Consider the following 20,844-nt stretch of genomic DNA (forward strand, 5'->3'; position numbering starts at 1 on the left):
AAACGAACTAGCCTTCGTAGAGGACTTTTTGATGGAACGCATTTGCTTTACATAAGAGATAAAAACCATGAAACTCTCTTACGGTTCGCCCCGACGGCAAAGAGATTCTTAGCCATGAGCCGTATGCCACTGAGGATATATTACGGTGTTCAGTGCGAGCCTTAACGATCGGCTATCGCTGTGAATCGAACACGGGTCACCTCATGGGGAGGCCACAGCGGCTAATGTATTATGATATGTTTGCACATTGAGCTACTGAATATTACAATTACCTAATCGTTCGAAAGTACGAAGAAAGAACATATACTTTCCGTTATACATGAATAAGTTCATCTTGTTAACATATGAATATATCAGCTTATGCGTGTATAACTTATCAGTTCCGTTGCATCGCATTTTTTTTTAATTATTATTTTCAAAAGCTTGCACGGTTAACGTTTTACATAATATTAATTTAAAATATGTTTAACATATGATTAAGTTATTCACATTGATTGTCTTGAGTGGCGATTTCAATATAAATTAGAATACTGAAGACGGGAAAATATTTTTTATAGATTAACTACATAAAAATAAGTATTAAGTTGAAATATTTTTAACCTGCAGCGAATGCCGATTACTGTGAAGAACCTGAAGTTCCCGAGAATGGAAGAGTTCTTTTCCGAAATGGGACTCTTCTTGGAAGTGAATTGAGATACGCATGCGTAGAAGGATATGAGATGATGGGCGCAGACCGTATCTCCTGTCTACAAAACGGACAATGGTCATCACCACCACCACAGTGCAATCTTCGAGAAAGTAAGGTTTTATTTAAATGAAAATCACAAAAGTTCTATCCCTAGGCTTAAAAAAAGAACCCCCTTCCCCCCCCCCCTAACAAACAGCCAGTCAAGCAATAAAAATGTACTGACAACAATGGAAAGATGCAACACCATCATCAGATTTGCAGTGTATCTACCACTACAAAAACTTTAATTCCAATTCACTAGTATAAAAGACACGTAAACTCGATTCTATATCTGGGGACGACCCTTTCAGAGATGAAGGTTGACATTGTCGATAACTACTAGCCCCACAGATTTTTATCTACAGGAAGAATCATTCCACCTTTGTTTTTAATTTACTTTGAAATGTATGATCTCAAATCATTAGTAAAGTAATTAGTATTCTAAAAAAGAATATTCTTATAAAATAGCGTCACATAATCGCTAGTTATTTTTTTTAATTAACGTTTAAAAATGGCACACATATAAAAGGTGTGATTTTCACGCTTCAGTAAAGAAAGAAGAAAAAAAACACAAGAAATGTGTCGTTCGATATACGATCCTGTTGAAAGATGCTCGCAATAAATCTAAAATACCGATATTTTAAAACAGTTTATATACTCTCTAGAATAGGGGTTTCCAACTTACATGAGGCCGGGGACCGCAATTAAAAACACCAGTCAAATGGCAGGCCGTAACTTTATCAAAATTTTATATAGGTCTCTTTTATGTTTGAAGGAACATTACTGTCAGACTTTTATCAAGTTGTACAAAACAAAAGTATAGAATTTAAAGTTAAAATAAGAAGTAGATTTTTACCTGAGAAAAAAAAATTTTTTTTGCACCGTTGGTATGTTAAATTTCACAGAAACGAAGAAATTAGGTTTTTATTAAACGAAGAAAAGTACTTTAAACCCATATAGATTTTTTACTAAAATTGTCCGCAAAAAATTACAACTAATATATTTTAGTTCGCGGGGGCCACAAAAAAAAAAAGCTTGGCGGTGAGATGTGGACCGCGGACTGGTAACCACTGTTCTAGAAGTTCAACTATGGATATTCATCCTAAATGTATCCATTAAAACTTGTAAGGTGGCTTAAAGTGTATATATAAACATTCTATATTTCTTCTAAGTTTTATTTTTTAAAGAGAGGAAAAACAGACATATTATGCCATGAAAAAAAAATCGCCAAAATAGCATAATTGTACGACTGAGAGAGCATAATTAAAGATGATTCTTCTCATACAGCAGTTTTTTTTTCATGGAAAATAAGAATATGTACATTAAACAAACTTCTTCTTCAGGAGCGCAACAACCCTTTGCAGGTCCTGGCTGCCTCAACAGCACGCCTTCTCCAGCTCCCTCTGTCCATGGCAACTCCCCTCCAGTTTTCGGACTTTGAGGTCGCTTTCGGTGTCGTTGAGCCATCGAGTAGGTGGTCTACCTCTAGAGCGGGACCCCTGAGGGTTCTTGAAGGTGGCAATTTTTACAGGGCTATCTTCAGGGCCTCTCCATATATGTCCGAGCCATCTTAGTCGGTTGCTTCGGATTATCTGCATAATTTGAGGATGTTTATAGAGCCCATAAAGTTCAAAGTTGTACCGTGTTCGCCAACATCCCCCCTCTGGTATGGCACCAAAGATAGTTCTAAGTATACTAAACAAACTATGGATATTAATTTTTACACTCTCGTTTATATTTCAAATGTCACTTTTCTCGCTTTTTGATTACATTTTGTAGAGTTCGGGCAAAATGTACTGCATCCTCACAGTCATGAATAACTCTCTAATTTTATTAATATGAAGGGAAAAAAATTAGAGTGTTTTTTTTAAATATAATTAAAATACATTTATTTAAGGTCAATTTTTATTTCTAAAACAATATTAATGAAATATATACTAACTTCAGAACACTTTGGTAAAGTGTCAAAACATTTCTTTTGAAAGCACATTAGTGTAGGAACATCCCCATTAAGTCCTAGATCGTGAAGATCCAATCCTTAGATCAAAAGTTATTCTGTACGTCCATAATAAATTAATCCACTTAAAGTTTGTAGGGAAGCATAATTACTTCAATTTGCAAAAAATGAAGATTTGAGTGAATCATTTCACTTAATTCCCTACTGAAAATCTATCGGCCCCTTCAACCAATACGTTTCTATTCGAATGGAAATAAGAAACTAATTAAATAAGAATTATGTCCAGTGTCGAGCAATGCAGTTCAACCTCTAGCTTTCTACAATTGATTGAATGATAGTAGTAAAAGGATATAGTTAAGCCTTTCTTAGAACTGAAGACTAACATTCATTTCTTTTGCAGCGAATGCCGATTACTGTGAAGAACCTGAAGTTCCCGAGAATGGAAGAGTTCTTTTCCGAAATAGGACTCTTCTTGGAAGTGAATTAAGATACGTATGTGTTGAAGGATATGAGATGGTAGGCGCAGACCGTATCTCCTGTCTACAAAACGGACAATGGTCATCACCACCACCACAGTGCAATCTTCAAGAAAGTAAGGCTTTTTTATGGTGGCTCAGGGGGTAGAGTCTTCCAATGAGGTGAACTGGGTTCGAATCCCAGAGTTGGCTAGTCGATACGAATTCCGTATCCGGCTCGCACCGACCTCAGTGGTTGACAGATCTTGGGTTAAAGTCCCCTTACTAGTCAGGCTAACCGTGTGATGTTTTCCTCTCCATGTTACGCAAATGCGGCTTATGTGAAGGCAAATTTCTCCCAATACATTATTCAGGAGTTCCCTTATCATCTAGAGTGGGTTCAAAATGACAAGGCTACGGAGTTGAACATTAGGGGGTCATAAACACAAAATTGAATCGGCTGTTCAACGACGGTTATAAAATAAAATGCAATTTATTGAGCCGTGATGGCTCAGGCGCTATAAAATATATACATCAATTTTTAAATAACTCCCCAGAGTCGTGGTGGCTTAGGAGATAGAGATCTCACCCCTCAAGTTCGATTCACAGTCATGATTGGTTGATATGAGTACTGCTTCCGGTTCGCGCCGTCTACAGTGCTGACGTAAAATATCATCAATGGTAGATCAATCATGGGTTAGAATCCCTTTGTCGTCGGAATAACTTTGGGAGGTTTTCGTGGAAAGTTTTCCGAAAAATCTCCTGTCCAAATATGTAGAGGTACACGATTTTCACAGGAAGTTGCTGCATCCTTTAAATCCCGCGAATTAAAATATTCGACTATTTAATAATGTCGGCAGTATTTTGCAATGCGCAAAATTAATTTCAAAAGTCTTCAGTATTTTACAATCTTAAATTAGCCTAATTAACACGATAAATTCTACAATGAAACAAAATTTGCTGAGGCTCATTACAATAAACTTTTGTTGTTGTTCCTAAAACTTTTTGCCAAAACTAGCAAGCCTGCTTGATGAAACCAAGCAAATTTGAGGCAGTGGGTGCGTTGCTTGTTTTACAGTGGCGCCATCTACGGCCAAAAATATGACTTCAGTCACACACACGTCATAACCCGATTTAGAGGGCGAACCCATTGATACATTCATCCACAGATCGTAATTTTGACCTGAACAAGAGAATGATCCATTTCGACACCCCCAGAGGAATTGATTTGTCATGGGAACTTGGAAAGCTTTGTAACTCGACATATTTAATGTGCACCAGTCACCATTTACTACAGAGGGAGTTTTCGACCAGCCGGAATCGAACTCACGACCTCTTGGACATGGGATCAACGCCCTTCCAAGCAGGCTATTCCGGCCGTAATAAACTTTTAATAAGTATAAAGCATTACTCTCTGCTTACTTTAAACTGTAGGAAATATTTTCTAACTAAACCTTAAAGAAATGTGAACTCAATGAAATAAACCTAAAAAGTGTGAGGTCAATTATCCTAGCTCTTAAAATGTTAGCCGGATTATACAATTAACCTTTACACAAAGTGATTTCTAAACCATGATTTGAGAACAATTCAGCGGAGCATCCTCAGAAATTTCACCCACATATTTATGGAAAATAATATGTGAAGCAAGGATTTTTTTTTTAAAATCGGAAACTGATATCAGAATCATTTTCATCCAACTTGATTCAAGCAGTTTTGTCCTTTCATATGATATTCTACAGTTGTTTAACACATGTAAAATCACGATTATTACAACTTGAGTGTAGGATTTTTTTTTTCTGAAATTATTTTCTGACTGGCACATAATTTTAGCATGGTGCCTTTTTGTTTTCCTCATATATTCTCTCTAAGATAAAATCATCAAAAGCTTAAAAAAGCAAGATCATATTAAATTTTTTGATATTTTACTGCATATTTAAAAAACGGATGAGAATTTTTCGATTAAATTCCTGATCAGATCATATGTTAAGATCTAACTATTGAAATTCGAGGACTGTCCACAAGATGTCGAGTCATCTTAGCTATACATGCAATTATTTAAGGAACCATTCTCACTGCGTGCAATTCACGCTCCTCCCATCCCTGTCGAGAGAGAACTGATCAATCAGGCACCCTATGGATGATGTTTTCAATATAAATGTAAATAATATTCAGCTCTTGACCTGCTATACTTCCGGTTGGAAAGCATACAGCTGCTTAGTACAGCTTATTCTGCGAGGCGATGTCTTCAAACAAATAATTTTGTTTTCAATGAAAGGAATAAAGTATATAATTTCTGAGCTCAAATCTGCTGTGTTTCATAAAATATTAATGATACTAAGTAATTGTGGAGAGTTTGATGTAAAATTTTGTTGTCTTTGCTAGATTTAGAAAAAACTCGCTTTTTTGGCAGCTCTCATTTGGCCTATTTTTTACTTGTTTCTTACTGTTTGTTTTTAGTGTAAGCAATCGCAAATTAGTGTTAGCACATTGTTCGAGCAGCGATATTAAGTTCATTTTACAAATTATCATTTAGGTTTGAATTTCGAAGTTGGTATGTTGTTGTCAAGGTAAAAAGTGTTCTATAACGATTTTATTCTTTCAAATAACAATTCTAACTTCTTTAAATGACGATTCTTCTTTTAAACACAAAAAATAAATCAGGTAGCAAATACACGAGTACAAGAAATAGTACTCAAGAAAGTATCAGAAACCAATGATCACATTGTGAGCCCAATGGCTTCAAAACACACTATTGTCCCGGAAATATAGGTATTCAAGAGCTTGCAGCGCTCCCTAGTGCAGAAAACACCATCCATCGACAGCGATCGGAAGTGCGAAGAAGAAACTGATTGGTGAGTAGCCAATCAAGTGAAAATGTAACAGGTTTCATTACAGCAGGTGCTGACATGGAGGAAAAAGTATGCGAGGATCCTGGCCCCGTATCGAATGGCGGCTTCGTGCCTGTCAATGGCCGCAGAGAAGACTCCTCCTCCTACCGTGAAGGAACGCGACTGAAATACTCATGTGAAGCTCCTTACATTCTTCGAGGGAATGAAACAATTACCTGCGAGTCAACAGAACTCTGGTCTTCAGATCCTCCCACATGTGTAGAAGGTAGGTGTATCTATCACAATTCCAATTCACTAGTGTATATATATATATATATATATATATACCCNAAAGTTTTAAAATATATATATATATATATAAGCCTATCTTGGCAGTAACGTCCACTGACTTCTCACAAAACAGCAACGAATCAACTAGTGATATCCATTTATCGAATACTATCACAGCTATAATTTTGGTGGGGGTGTACTGTAGTGTATCTACCACTACTAAAATACAATTCCAATTCTCTAGTATATAAGACATGTTAAGTCCATTCTATAGTCTATATGTTAAGTCCATTCTTTTTTGAGGAAAAGAAGGGGGTTGATTTTGGGGGAAGAATTAAATTTCTGCATTGCTTCTAGATGATCGAACTAATAGTTTAGACGTTATGTGGGTTTTATATACAACAAACTTGTATTTGTAGCGCCTTACGCATCTGGCATTGCTATCTAGTCAAATGATGCATTGTTTACTATGTATTTTTTTTTAATTTTAACGTTGAATCGAATGGGACAATACAAGAATCAATAGTTTAAAAGTTAAATGTGCTTTATGTATAAAAAAAAATACTTCTACAGGCGTGTGCATTGCTATCTAGAGGATATCTGAAATTGTAACGTATATTTTCCGATGTAATTTCAAGTGCTGAATGGGATAAATTTAAGTGAATAGGATAAATAGCTCTGGAATCTTTTTCTTCTTCGTCAGCATTACAGCCTAGTGCAGGCCAAGGCTTTCTCAATTAGCTGCCTCCAGGCAGAGCAACTTTGAGCTTTGGAATAATAAAGGATTTCTTCATAGTAAATACAATTGAAAAAAAGTACATATTATTAAACAATAATCATTGCAGTTTTTAAAATACTAGTCCTTTCGATTTGTTTTCATTCGATTCAACAGGAAAAAATACATAGGAAACAATACCAGCCCTGTATGTGTGTGTTCCGAAACTCATAGTACATGCGTTAGGGGGTAATAGAAAACAAGCGCAAATGTCAGCATAGAATCCATGGTCTGAATGCAAGTCGTAATGTGCTAGAGGGAAGAGATAGATGCGTAACCCTTAAGATTTACATTTTTTTTTGAAGTATTCTATTTTTACCATTTATATTTCAACATTTTCGATTTGAAAAACATATACAATACATCATTTTAAATACATAATAATAATGTACACGGTAAAAAAAAAATTTTATGGCATTTCTACAACATAATGCAAAATGAAGAAACTGTATTATTTGTGAAAAATGGATATAAAAATTTCAATTTGTATACTCTCATGGTTGTCATGAGTACAAAATTATGACAACCCTGAAGTAAAAAAATTTGAAATGTTACAGGGTTGCACTGGCGTTGTTTTAATGAGTGCTACCTGTTTTTGAAATATATATCGCACCCCGGCAACAAAAGTCAAAAAATAGCATCTGAGAAAAATCAGCCTAAAGAATACTATAAAACTTGTTCTGAAATAGCACAATCTAGAGATGAGACTCTTTTTGAGCTTGATGGAGCACTTCATACATATTTTTTATTGATATATACTTAAAATTGCTGTCTTTTGACTTGTGTCACTTTACTTGCCGGGTCCGATATTTTGCCTTAAAATATAAATAACATTTTTTAAGCGAGAATTAGTTTTTAATCAAGAGAAATTATTTTTAACAAGTATAAAGTAACATTGAACAAAAAATGGAATTCAAATGTTTAAGGCGACAAACCACACTTTTGTAATTAGCACCAAGTTAGGCTTAGAAGGCTTCAAATTTCTACAACTTATTCTAACTCGGGATGTATTAAGAGCAAAGTAAATATTTAGTTCGCTTTTGTAGACAAAGCAATAATTTTGTCTTCGCAAGGCATGGATGTTCTTTCCTCCTCTGTACTATCTGTCCTTACTGTGGGAGCAACGTTGGCCCACCTAATATGGTGCCCCTGAAAGAGAGGCCAACAAATCTGCCCTGTAAATGCCTGAATTGACGAAAAATTTTAAAACAGGTGGGCATTGGGGGAAAAAAAAACATCTATGCGTAATCAGTTACTGAGATAGTAATAATAAAGAATGTGTTTCCACTTAAGATTTTTTTTTTTTAAATAATCTTATGCATTTTAAAATTACAACAGGAATTGGAATCTAACCATTAAATTTACTATTAATATACATTTTAATAACTTAGTTAATTGTGTAGGTAACGTAAAAATTTACCATGATAAATTTTTACGACAAATTGTACATCCTTTTCTCGATTTATTTTTGCGTCTTACTAAACGGATCAATGGCGTTTGGTGATTAATCTTCTCTTGAAACACCTGTAAACGATTGGTTAAATAACTTTTTTTTTCTTTCCGCGGAAATTATCTGACCACAATTTTCATTTGATTTCCTAAAAAATTTAGCTGCATGTATATTGTTGATATAGAGCTGCCAACTTATCGGCTGTATACAGAANGACGATAGATTAGAAGAAACATCAGTGTTTGGAGTATCGGGCAAATATACACCGGGCAATGGCACTTGACCTTATAAAAACATCAGTGTAGGGTATACCGGGCAAATGTCTACCGGGCAGTGGCACTTAACCTTATAAAAACATCAGTGTAGGGTATACCGGGCAAATGTATACCGGGCAGTGGCACTTAACCTAAAAAAAACATCACTGTAGGGTATACCGGGCAAATGTATACCGGGCAGTGGCACTTAACCTTAAAAAAACATCAGTGTAGGGTATACCGGGCAATGGCACTTAACCTTAAAAATACATCAGTGTAGGGTTAAAATATCTATATAATTATATAATTGATATATATATATATATATATATATACAGGGTTATTTATAATTTCCTCCGGGGTTTCGGAGCGTTATAGTAAAAAAAAAAAGAAGACGAATATGAAAAAAAGAATCATATGAAATTATTCCGAAACTAAATTAAAACTTGAATACTTTCCAAATAATTTCATATGTTCTTTTTTGTCATATTCGTCTTCGTTTTTTTACTATAACGCGTCGAAAACCCGGAAGAAATTATAAATAACCCTGTGTATATATTCATTCTAACTGGTTAAATTACTAAAAACGAGTAATGAAAACATTTTTCGTATCCAAATCCTCTTTACAATACAATGTTTCATTAATCTAGTAATGTATAATTTCGGAGAGGTTTTCATCTCCCAAAACTACGCCACTGCAGTAATTGCTGAAATCATCCTTTAAAAATGTCAAAGTAAAATACATATGTTTTTTATGTTTGTTGCAGACATAAATAATTAACTTGATTTAATGCAGTTTCAATAGAGATGCGTAAAAACCAAGCTGTTCAGTTCTAAACGAATAAAGCTCCAAATTAATTCGCAAGAGTATTTCGGAATGGTGCTGCCATCTAGTAGAGACTTGAATAAAATTTAAAAGTCGTTTTTGCCAAGAAATGAATGGATTCCATTTTTATGGTATACAAAATCTCACTAACTTGTCTTCCTTGAATGCAGATTGTGGGAGGTCGTATCAGCGGACAAGGCAGCGCATCCATCACGGAAACAAGACAAAACCAGGAGAATGGCCGTGGACAGTGGCTATATCGAGAGAGAACGGGAGCTTGGTATGTGGTGGATTACTGGTCAATCGGCGTACAGTTCTCACAGCTGCGCACTGTCTTTCCACGGGAACGCGATACGTCCTCCGCTTTGGGAAATTTTGTCGTGAAAATAGTGAAGATGACGACCAAGTCCTCAACTCTAGGGTGAGTCTCAAATAAAATCAATCTTTATTTTTGAAGCGGGGCTTTAAAAGTTATGTTTTCTCTTTAAACAAATGTAGTAAATGATGTCAAAATCAATTGATGTACAGTCTGTTTACACAATAAGTTTGTGATAAAACACAAAAACGATAATCAATGCAGGTATGTAGCTTCTATGCAGCTCTGTACTGATCAGCTAATATACAGATGCAACATTCCAGATAACTAGTTTGCTCGGGAAGAGTAATTGAGGGTTAAGGCCTATTTAGACGATCCAAGGTTAGGACGAAGATTGATTGATATTGATGAAAACTTGTTTTGCTTTGAGCTTGGATTGTGTAAACGATCTTTCAAGTACTTGGTCCAAGTCCTTGGACGATAGTAGAGCCTACTTTCTAGCCAAGTTTTTCCTCCCTTAACCAATCAGCGTCTTAAGTTTTGTGACGTCAACAATCAGGCATCAAATGTCATTTTGTTGTCGGTTTTCATATATTCTAGTTCAAATAAACGAATCTGTTGTTGTTGTAGTTCATTTACGTCGCACTAGAGCTGCACAATGGGCTATTGGCGGCGGTCTGGGAAACATCCCTCAGGATGATCCGAAGACATGCCATCACAATTTTGATCCTCTGTAGAGGGGATGGCATCCCCGCTTCGATAGCCCGACAACCTGCACGCGAAGTCGAGCACTTTACGGTAGAACAGTTTAACGAGGACTCATACCGCACACCCTCAGTCCCTACTCAAACTGATCCAAGTGGTCACCCACCAGCACACTGACCGCCGCCAGTGATGCTTGATTTCGGTGATCTGCTGGGAACCTTGTCTTAACGATCAGTCCACTGCGGGACCTAAATGAATCTGTTAGGGTCTATTTGTATTATTATGATTTTATTTGCATTTATTTTGTAATTTTAAATGCATAAAAGTATGATTTTATAATGTTGAATATTAACAATGAGCTAGTTTTTTTTTCCCGACCCATCATTGACATTCAAGAACTTGGACAGTGTCGACGAAACATCCATTTTCTTGGAGAGAGAAATTCCTCCAATTCAAGAACTTGGAACCTTGTAAACAGGCCTTTAGAGCCAACAGAGTTTTCATGGAAAAACTTGGATCAAATGTGAAACTGACTGGCCACTCAATTTCATACGGCAGTCCTAAAGAATAGAGAAAAAAAAGCTGAAGCACGATTGTTAAATTAAATGTGTGGCACCATGTTAGAGAGTATGTTTGAAGATAAAATAAATTTAAATTCAAAGTTGATTATGTGGTTCAAACATCTTAAGACTTAGACAATTATGTTGGATTTAGGTTATTTAATTTAGGTATCTAACATGTGATCAGAAAGAAATAAAAATAATAAATAAAATCTATATATATTTCTCTTACACGGCGACAAAAAAAAGCCTCATTACAACTCCCCGAATGGCAACGCTAGAAAATCAACCAATGATTGCCGCTAAAAATGTCACATGCCAAATCTAGCTGAGGTAGCTCAACATATAGCGCTTTTAAAAACGGAAACTGAAATAACAATTCAGCTGCGGCAATCTTATACTATTAAGCTAGACAGAAGTGAGTAGTCTTTGTCGATAGATCTCTGTTATAGTATTTTGTCGAAGGCGCTTTTTTTCACGAATTTATTTGACGATTTTTGATTTATATCACGAATTTATTTGTTTTATTATTGTTATTAGTTATACATTGAAAAATGAGTCTCATTCAATGAGTCTTCATTTCAATTCAAATTTATTTTAATGACTTAGTATTTAGTAAAAAGATGTAATTTAAAAAAAAGAAAAAGTTGTTATATGGATTTTAATAATTGTTTTGAATTCTTAGAACGTTGTGCATTTGCAATGTACCTAAGTTAATAGCGCGCGAAGCGAGCTTAGTTTGCGCAGCAATTTTCGGGGGTTGGCGAGCGTTAGCGAGCAGGGGGCACAGCCCACTAGTATTAACTAATAGCATTCTGAAATTGAAGTTCGCGTAAAAAAAATTAACATAAAACAACTTATGATAATTGCTTCCAGATTCTCTATTGGAGGGGAAAAAACAATCTTTAACTGAAGTGTAATATTAACTTACAAAATGTTGTTTCATTTATTTACAAATAGCAAAATTTTTTCTCTTTAAGAGTTTTATTTTTTCACCTTTATAATTTAAACTTTTTTTTTTACCACACAAGAATAAAAAGTACTGTTTGTGCAAAGTGCATCAGCTAGTCCCGACGGTCTCGCCACAACAAACGGTTTTTGAATGAAGTGAGCAATTAAAAAACTTTTCAAGGCTCACTTTTTAAATATATAATTATAAATATATAAATATATAATTACAAAAATAAAAATCAATGACTGCTAATCTGTCATTAGAATATTAAATTGCAATCTTTTTAAAAGATTAAAGTACAAGTACGATTTCAAGGAAAGGCTAAAAACGAGTCCTCATGGAGATGAGACTGAGTCAGTCTGGCTTGCCTTCCCTTTTCAAAAATAAACTATTTCTATATGACTCCAAAACATGTTTCATATACCAAAACACCTTTACTACTTTTAAACAATTGATAGTTTTTTTTCTTCTTTAAAATAGTTTTCCGTTACTTCAGATACTATTCCATGGTCATACTACAAAATTTATTTCCCTTCTTAAGCGATGGTTCAAATATTACGTAACCACGCTTATGGCATTTTGAACTCTCACTGCGAATCACAAATCCTATCCCAAGCCCCTGCCCCATTAAGAAAGTAGGAATAACTCCCTCCCCCCTTGATTTTTGCTTCGAAGTTAGCGTAGTTATCTGATTTTATAAGAAAATTAAATTCAAATCAAAATCGTTTGGTGTAACGATACTAAATAACGACTTCTAAAGATTCAAATTATATTTCAACAAGGAATCTTACCTTGTTTCCGTTCCAATCCGTCTACACTTCCAGATCTTTGGTTGTAGATAACTAAATTAACACCTGTACTGAAAAAGACTTTGAGCAAGGTGTTTAAGAATTGTATTTCATAATCATAATTTAAAAAAAAGGGAAAGCTATTTACAGATGAAAAAAGTTGTAAGTTGTCCTCAACAAATTCTAAGCTACACCGCACTGGAGGAGAAAAAGTTCGTAAGTTAATGTTTCCGTATTTGTCCGCTAGGGGGGATCGAGGCATTCTCAACATTGGGAAGATACAGAATTTACCTTTTAATTCATTTCTTATAATAAATAAACTCCTTGAAGAAATATAATTCCAACCTTATCATTTTTCAAAGTGTACTTTTTTGCATTTTAAAAAATAAGGGAAGGATAATTTAAGTATCTCTCATCACTTAAGGAGCCTCATAACAATGAAAACATCGGAATCAATGCAAAGCAACATATTGATTGATTAACATTTTCTATTGCAGAGTACAAGACTCGTCTTGCATCCGAACTACAATAACTCCACCTATGCTTTCGATATTGCTTTGATTAAGTTCTTTCCAAGGATTCGATACACACCTAGAATACAACCCGTCTGCTTACCTACAAAGTCAACTACGACGTTTAACCTTAGACCCAACAAATACGGATACGTAAGTTTCTTTCATTTGTCACGAACAACTGTCTACACTACAAGACCGCTTCCGGTGTATTTGTAAGAAATTTGGCTCACAGCGTGATTAGTATATCTTGTATGCATAACTGCCAACATGGGTAGGAAAAAATCCAGTAGATTTTACGAAACACAAAATTCATGCTAATTGTTAAATACACAGTAGGAAATACACATAGGGAATTTTTATAGTCATCAAATAGAAAAACTGCAATATTTTCCAGTTATAATTGGCATTAAACCAGGGCTCGAAGAAAGTCGGAAATTTTACCCGTCCCCGAGGACGGCTTGTCCAACAATGTACCCGTCCTCCTTTGAAACTAACCCGTAGCTTCTAATTAAATAAAAATATAATTTTCTCTTATTTATTACAAACGTTTATATAAATTGCACAATGAATTAGTAGCTACTAGGATTACAAATACTAAGTTACTAATAGTAAAACCTAGTACTTCTTTTATGAAATAATTTAAATGACAAAGGTCAAGTTATCTGGAATGTCAATTTATCCGAGGGTACTTCGTTTTTTAAATGAAACAAATATGACGTTTGCCAGTTCCACAATCAAGCAAATAATTTAGAGGTATCTGCACAGAAATCTGAAAGGGGTTTTCCATTTAGGTGGATGTTCATAATTGCGTTTAACCCTTCTTGTTTAAGACCAGTACGTAATGTGTTTTTTTGTAAGCTCATTGCTGAAAAGCCTCTTTCAACCACTGCAGTACTCCCAGACAGAGAAAACATCAATTCCACCAAGCGCAGTATGTTGCTGTATTTCTAGGTTAGAGGGTCATTTTAGAAGTGAGGCGCTAGACTCTTGTAAGATAACAAAAATTGAAAATGTATCACGAATATTAACGGGAAAATGGCCGTCCGCGCGGACGTCGGATTCGAGATATTTGCTGTCCGCAGGGAATTTTTGTCCGCCGAGGACGGGCGGTTTTTTGAGCCCTGCATTAAACATACTTTAAATGTTATGAATTAAGTTTACTCATAATTTTAAATATTAATAGGTATTTAATTCATCATCATAGTTAAGATTTTTTTAAATTAATTTAAAAAGAGAGTTCTGAATAAAAATAACCTGAACATGTTTGAACAAAAAAATTTTTGAACTGATTTCTATAAATGAGGTTCGCGTCATTATGTATTAGTTATACTTATTTTAATATTCAAGCAATAATCTGAGCAAATATTCGATTACAATAGGGATTTTTTTTAGGAAACTTACTCAAATTTAGGGAATTTTCTAAGATATACAAAAACCAGGAGAACTTTAATTAAACCAGGAGAAACTTGCAAAATCCAGTAGAGTTGGCAGCTATGCTGTGTTTAAAAAAGAATCGTCATTTGAAGACCTGTCATTTCAAGACATCACCATTTGAAGAAAATAATCGTTATAAAACATTATTTACCTTGTCAACACTATACCAACTTTAAACCTAAATGACCATTTTAAAAATGAACCTAATCTCGCTACACGGCTTGTAATGAGAATAAACAGAAATGGTAAGAAGAGGCGAAGTCGGGACTGCCAAAAAAGCGAGTTTTTCTTTTCTTTTTTAAGGTAGCAGCCATGTCACATTTTTTAACGATACATCTTTAAATAACTAATTCAAAATTTTCCATCAAACTCACCAGAATTACTTAATATCTTATGAAATACAGCAGAATTATATAGTTTATTTCTTTTATTAAAAACAAATGATTTTTGTTTAACAATATCGCATCGTAGAATAAGTAGCCGTATACTTTCCAACCGGAAGTAGAGAAGGTTAAGAGCTCGAGATTGCTGTTGTTTACACTTATATTGAAAACCAACATCCATAGTAATGTCATGTTAAAATATTTTTATGATTTCTAAAAATTCAATAATTTATCTAAAATTAGTTTGATTTTTAAGACCTCGTTTTGTGAGATGGGTATTCAAAATTATACCATGTCTATTGACTACCAAAATGGGCTACACTTCACACTCTTTCATCATTTAGCATGTGAAGCTGGAGGAAGGAAGTTTGTCTTGAATTTTAAATTTTTTAAAGTTAGGAAACGATTTGGAAATCAAAACTACAATAAACAAAGTACTAAAAGAAAGCGTCATGGAAATTAAAAAAAAATATTTTTAACAATTAAATACAAAAAATATTAAGAAAGGGAAAAATATCGTAGTACATTCCTATACAACTGGAAAAAAAAGGAGAGGGAACTGGTCTTCTCCCTAGATGGCGTTGCGATCGTTCTTGTTCATTTACGTCGCACTGGAACTGCACAATGGGCCATTGGCGACAGTCTGGGAAACATCCCTGAGGAAGATCCAAAGACGTGCCATCACCATTTCCATCCCCCGCAGTCATTAGATAATGACTCTCATATGCGACCCGTGAAAGGAAAGTGATTTCGATGTACTTAATTTCTTAGAGGAAATAAAACAGCAACAAAAAATTGCATAGAATAATGGTTAAATGAACACATTCGAAAGAAAAAAAACTGGCTCATGTAAACATATCTTCATGAATCCCTTGTATTTAAAACAAGCCATTTACTTATTCGAAACTATTCTGAACATCCATTTAGTTTGCCTCCTTAAAGTAGTTACTACAATTTCAAAGTAGTTTATTGTCACTACATTTTTAAAAAAAAGTAGTTGTAATGAATTACATTTGTAACGAAGTAGTTGTAGTAAGTTACAAAAATGTTTTTTCGACCACTGGGTTAGTTCAACCTCAAAGCCTAGTTTACCTTAATGCTTCATCCAGGAGTTCCCTATCTTCTAGGTTGGGTTACAAGGATACGGAGTTAGATACCCTCAAAAATGGGTCTTTAACACTTATTTTGGGCTGGGATAGCCTGGTCGGTAGGGCGCTGGGTCCATGTCCGAGAGTTCGAACCCCACAGGCCGAAGAATCCCCGTTTAGTAAAGTGAATAATGCATGTTAAATCTGTAGAGTCGCAAAAGTCCCATAACAAGTCAAAATTACGATCTGTGGATGAATGCATGGGTCCGCCCTACAAACGGGTGTGGCAGAACTCTTGGCCACTGAAACCCTTCTTCTCTTTTGCAGGTGACAGGGTGGGGACAGACGGAAACTGATCTTCCATCCAAAGAGCTGTTGATGGCTTACCTACCAGTGCAATCGGGTGAGAAATGCATCCAATCCTATGGTGAGAGGATTCGACCCGGGATGTTTTGTGCCGGATTGGATCTCGGAACCCAATCGAAAACTGCATCTGCGTGTACTGGGGACAGTGGTTCGGGACTGGTCTTCTACGACACTCACCATCGTTACACAGTGGAAGGTATCGTGAGCTCTGGTATACCAGGACAGTGCGGAATGCCTGAAAAGTATACAATCTTCACAAGGGTTTCAGATTATATTATTTGGATTCGAAGTAACATTAAATGATGTTATCATTTCTATCCAATAAAGAATCTAGTTGTCCAGTACGAATCTTGAATAACTTATAATAGAGTCAAACCCCGCTATAGTGAAATTTCAGTTCACTCTATCCGTACTATAAACAATTTTAACTCCCTTTTATGACACATTATTTAAACAAATGACCCATAAAAAGGAAATTTAAAAAACAATATGTAGCAACAAAACTTTTTTTTTTATGACTCTTCGTCTTGCGTACAAAATATTTAGGAATGGGAAACTGAAGAAGCAAACAAGAAAAAATGGTTACATTCCCCTCAATAGATGATTTCAAAAATCGGTATATGTATTTCATGTAGAAATTTCAAAACTACCAAAAAATGAAGAAGAAAAAATCAGTCGGTGTCAGAAGAAAGTTCATACTACAGGGGTGATTGTGAGTCCAACTCAAAAATCCAGAAAATTTCTTGAGTAAAATGATTAAAGACGCATAATGTCTTTATAAATGTAAATCATTGGTATTTTCAAAACATTGAATTCTAAATAAATTATATATACAGCATAATTTAAATGAATGATTATGTATAAGTTTATCTCTCATCACATTTATTATTCTACAAGAAAAAATATTTACAAATGAAAGACACCAAGTATAAATTCTTCTTCCTGGGCACTACAGCCTACGGCAGGCCAAGACCGTCCCAATAAGTTTTTGCCAACTTGGTCTATTCTGTGCCATGGCCTAGTTCTAATATTTTTAAATAAAATGTTCAAGTATTATATACATAAATGTGATCGATGATTTCTTAAAACTTCTGGACCTAAGATTTCCGGAGCGCAGTTAACGAAAAATCCGGAAATTCGTATTTTTTCTAGAGCACAATCACCTCTGATACTATCCAATTTCCTTTCCTTCTTTTGGTTCACTATACACGGGAGTTCGACTGTATAACGATCGCATTTTCACGTACTAAAATTTAACCCTTTTAAGCTACGAAATCAGACACACAAACCTGGCTGCAGGCCGATGTTACTTTTTGCATCTTGAGAACATGTTTAATCGAAACATCTTTGAACAGAACAATAAAATTCCTTTATCCATAAATTTTTCTTAAAAATAATTATTTAGTATTTTTAAACAGTCGAAAACTCTGACTTGTAAGGTATACAAACTTCTATGACTGTGGGATAAAAAAGCTTGTGCACCGACTTAACAAATGTTTGGATAACGGGGGTGATTATGTCGAAAAATAATAAATAATCGAGTTAATAAGATGTAACTGACGTTTTCTAAATAAATGTTTTTTTTAAGGAACGCGAACCATTGTATATTTACTTTTCGAAACGCCCTCGTAAAATAAACGTTAAGTTACATTCTTTCATCCAGGGTCCTGTTTTTGTGAATTTGTGCAAATAGGGACCTGTTTTTGCAAAAAACTTTTCCAAGGAGTTTTTAAATTGTAAAGACATACAAGATTATGCTCAACGCTGTAAAATTATAAGAAAAAATAATTAAATTTTAAAAAATAAACAGCAATTGCTGCAACTAAATTAGAGATGCAACATACAAATATTTGGTATTTAGCCTATACTGCTCAACACAGAATATTCATTTCGGACGAATAAAGGAAGAAGCGTCTGACGAAGACAAAACATAGTTCGCTTACATTTGTCTTCCCACCCCCTTTCTGGAAAGGGTTTATTCGATTAACAAAACAATAATGAAGATAAACAAATTTGTGAAGGGCTCGCTTTTAAGTTGAAATATTTTGTGAAGAGTCCGTTTTTATGAAAAGATATTTTGTGAAGGGTTCGTTAACGGACCCAAATTTCTTCTAAACAGACTCCTGGCAACGTTCTGTGACAATGTTGCCGTGTCACTGCGATTTTGCCACGGGGACCAGAAGTTTAATGAGAGTGGGATCATGAAATAATCAGAAACATGGCAAACGGTCATCGAGTTGAATAGATGATTAAATGAACTATCTCAAGAAACTGAAGTGGAAAGAAAAACTCTACGATATAAAAACTTCATTTCCTTTGAAATATTGAAGATGTATATCCATAGCGACATGTACCGATGGCCCAACAACAGACTTCAGACGGGAATGAGGAAACAAAAGCAATTTTTGAAACAAAAATCGTAAAGTTATTAACTAAAAAGGGAAAATAAAGCTTGAAAAACAGTACAAGAATAACCACGCAACCCGAGAATGATTAAAAAAATTAAACTAGAAGTTTTGTGCTTCACTTTCTTTGGAAACTTTACATTTTCTGTTTCAAACAGTTTAGTTTTTTTTAACCTGTCTCGAAAAAGGGCGCCTGTTTTCGAGTACTGGAAACACGTAAACTGTAATTAACCACTTCCTTTACACGTGTTTTTGAAAACAAAACAAAAAAATTCAAAAAAATCACAATTTTTATTTTATTAATAAATACAAGAACTGAAACAAAACATAATACACAACTTCTAAGTTGAAATTGTAATTTTTTCATGCGGTAAAAAAATATTTAATTTACCATCAGTTTACTATTTCAAATTATCTCGGGCAAATGAAAAAAGTTATATATTAGTCTTTGTATATGTTCATATCTACATAAACTGAAAAATCATCTGCATTACTTTCACTTTCGCTCGCGAACACCATTTTTTTTACTCTTTTTTCTGCGCAAATTCATCAGCCCATGGTATAAAACACGTCTGCAGTCCCACCAATAGCAAAACTCCCAAACAAATATTAGCAAACTTACAATCACAGCAGTTTATTACAGGGTTGGCAAGGTTTAGGACAGAATGGATTAATCCACGGTTTAAACCGTCCTGTTCAAAACCCCTTTGTCCAAAACCCTTTTACTCAAATTATGTCACAATTTTACCTGAACAATATTTAAGAGGTAAAATAAACATAGAACTAATAACATATTGATAATTAAATATACTAGAGAATATTTGTTTTTAAAAGTATAATGTTTTATTAATATTGTTTGACTCTTCAATTTAAACAAAGAAAGATTAATCAGTAATCAAGTTCAATTGGTCCTCTCATTCAATAGTACATAACTGAAGTTTGGCCTTGCCATACAGGTTAAAATATTAGGGACTAAGTGCTTGGTTCGTCATAAACAGGTTTATTTATCTATAGTACTATTCAAGAATACTTTTATTTCATTCATGTTCAATTCTTTTAGCATAGTGGTGATACATCACCAGTGTCAGTAACTGAAACTGATGTTATGCCCTTCAAAACTGTTAATACATTTTTCAGTTATTTTGTATTTTCAATTTAAACTAATATATTTATATTTAAAAAATTTTTTTAAAAAAATAGATGTCTTTTTTATTATTCTGTGATGCAGAAATTATAAAATTTTTTAAAAAAAATATTGTGAAAAATAAAAGGTTAATTTTTGAACAAATTTAGTATTTTTTTGGAGAAAAATTATTATTTTTTAATATTGCCATATTTATCCTTATGTAAAAATATTATTTATCAGTATTAAAAGCATATTTATATTTAAAGGATTAGGTATTCACTTTTGTTGTTCAATGAATTGTGGAGCTTCAAAAATTATTAACCTTTTCCTATTATATTATATTATTTTCTTTTAATAAGTTATAGTAAATTGTATAAAAAATATCAAATATTTATTGATACATGTAATTATTATGTGTACAATGGTTACACCCATAGAATTTTTACCTTTTACCAACGTTCAAGGTTTTGGACACTTTAAGACAGTTTTACCCAGTTTAAGACAGTAAAACCCACGTGTCCTGTCCAAAACCAGTTTAGGACGTCCAAAACCCCAACCCTGGTTTATTATCTTTTGCTTTGCCGGATAAAGCAAAATATATTGACGAATTCTGCTATGCCCAAGTTTACATGAGATAGGAAAT

The 20,844-nt window shown here is 34.2% G+C and overlaps 2 protein-coding genes and 1 long non-coding RNA gene across 4 annotated transcripts in view; 1 reads left to right on the top strand and 2 right to left on the bottom strand.

Moving 5' to 3' along the window:
• Positions 1-17,014, top strand: part of LOC107450699 (clotting factor C) — a 34,798-nt gene extending 17,784 nt beyond the window's left edge. The window contains exons 7-12 of one of the 2 annotated variants that reach the window (XM_016066551.3): positions 607-798; positions 3,085-3,276; positions 6,035-6,253; positions 9,734-9,984; positions 13,382-13,549; positions 16,632-17,014. In XM_016066551.3, coding sequence (XP_015922037.1) covers positions 607-798; positions 3,085-3,276; positions 6,035-6,253; positions 9,734-9,984; positions 13,382-13,549; positions 16,632-16,973 — 1,364 coding nt within the window. In that variant the 3' untranslated portion in view covers positions 16,974-17,014. The remainder of the gene's footprint in view (positions 1-606; positions 799-3,084; positions 3,277-6,034; positions 6,254-9,733; positions 9,985-13,381; positions 13,550-16,631) is intronic. The other variant, XM_071182941.1, reaches the window with a different exon arrangement.
• LOC122272596 (monocarboxylate transporter 12) overlaps positions 1-20,844 on the bottom strand; it is a gene marked incomplete at its 3' end in the record, with an annotated part of 552,146 nt that overhangs the window by 215,184 nt on the left and 316,118 nt on the right.
• LOC122271822 (uncharacterized) lies at positions 9,986-13,387 on the bottom strand. Its single transcript, XR_011637125.1, has 2 exons — positions 12,888-13,387; positions 9,986-11,144 (listed from the first exon to the last, which is right to left on the bottom strand). It is a non-coding gene; the product is annotated as an uncharacterized lncRNA (long non-coding RNA).

Source organism: Parasteatoda tepidariorum, chromosome 7 (genome assembly GCF_043381705.1).
Source record: "Parasteatoda tepidariorum isolate YZ-2023 chromosome 7, CAS_Ptep_4.0, whole genome shotgun sequence".
Classification (NCBI taxonomy): Eukaryota; Metazoa; Arthropoda; class Arachnida; order Araneae; family Theridiidae; genus Parasteatoda; species Parasteatoda tepidariorum.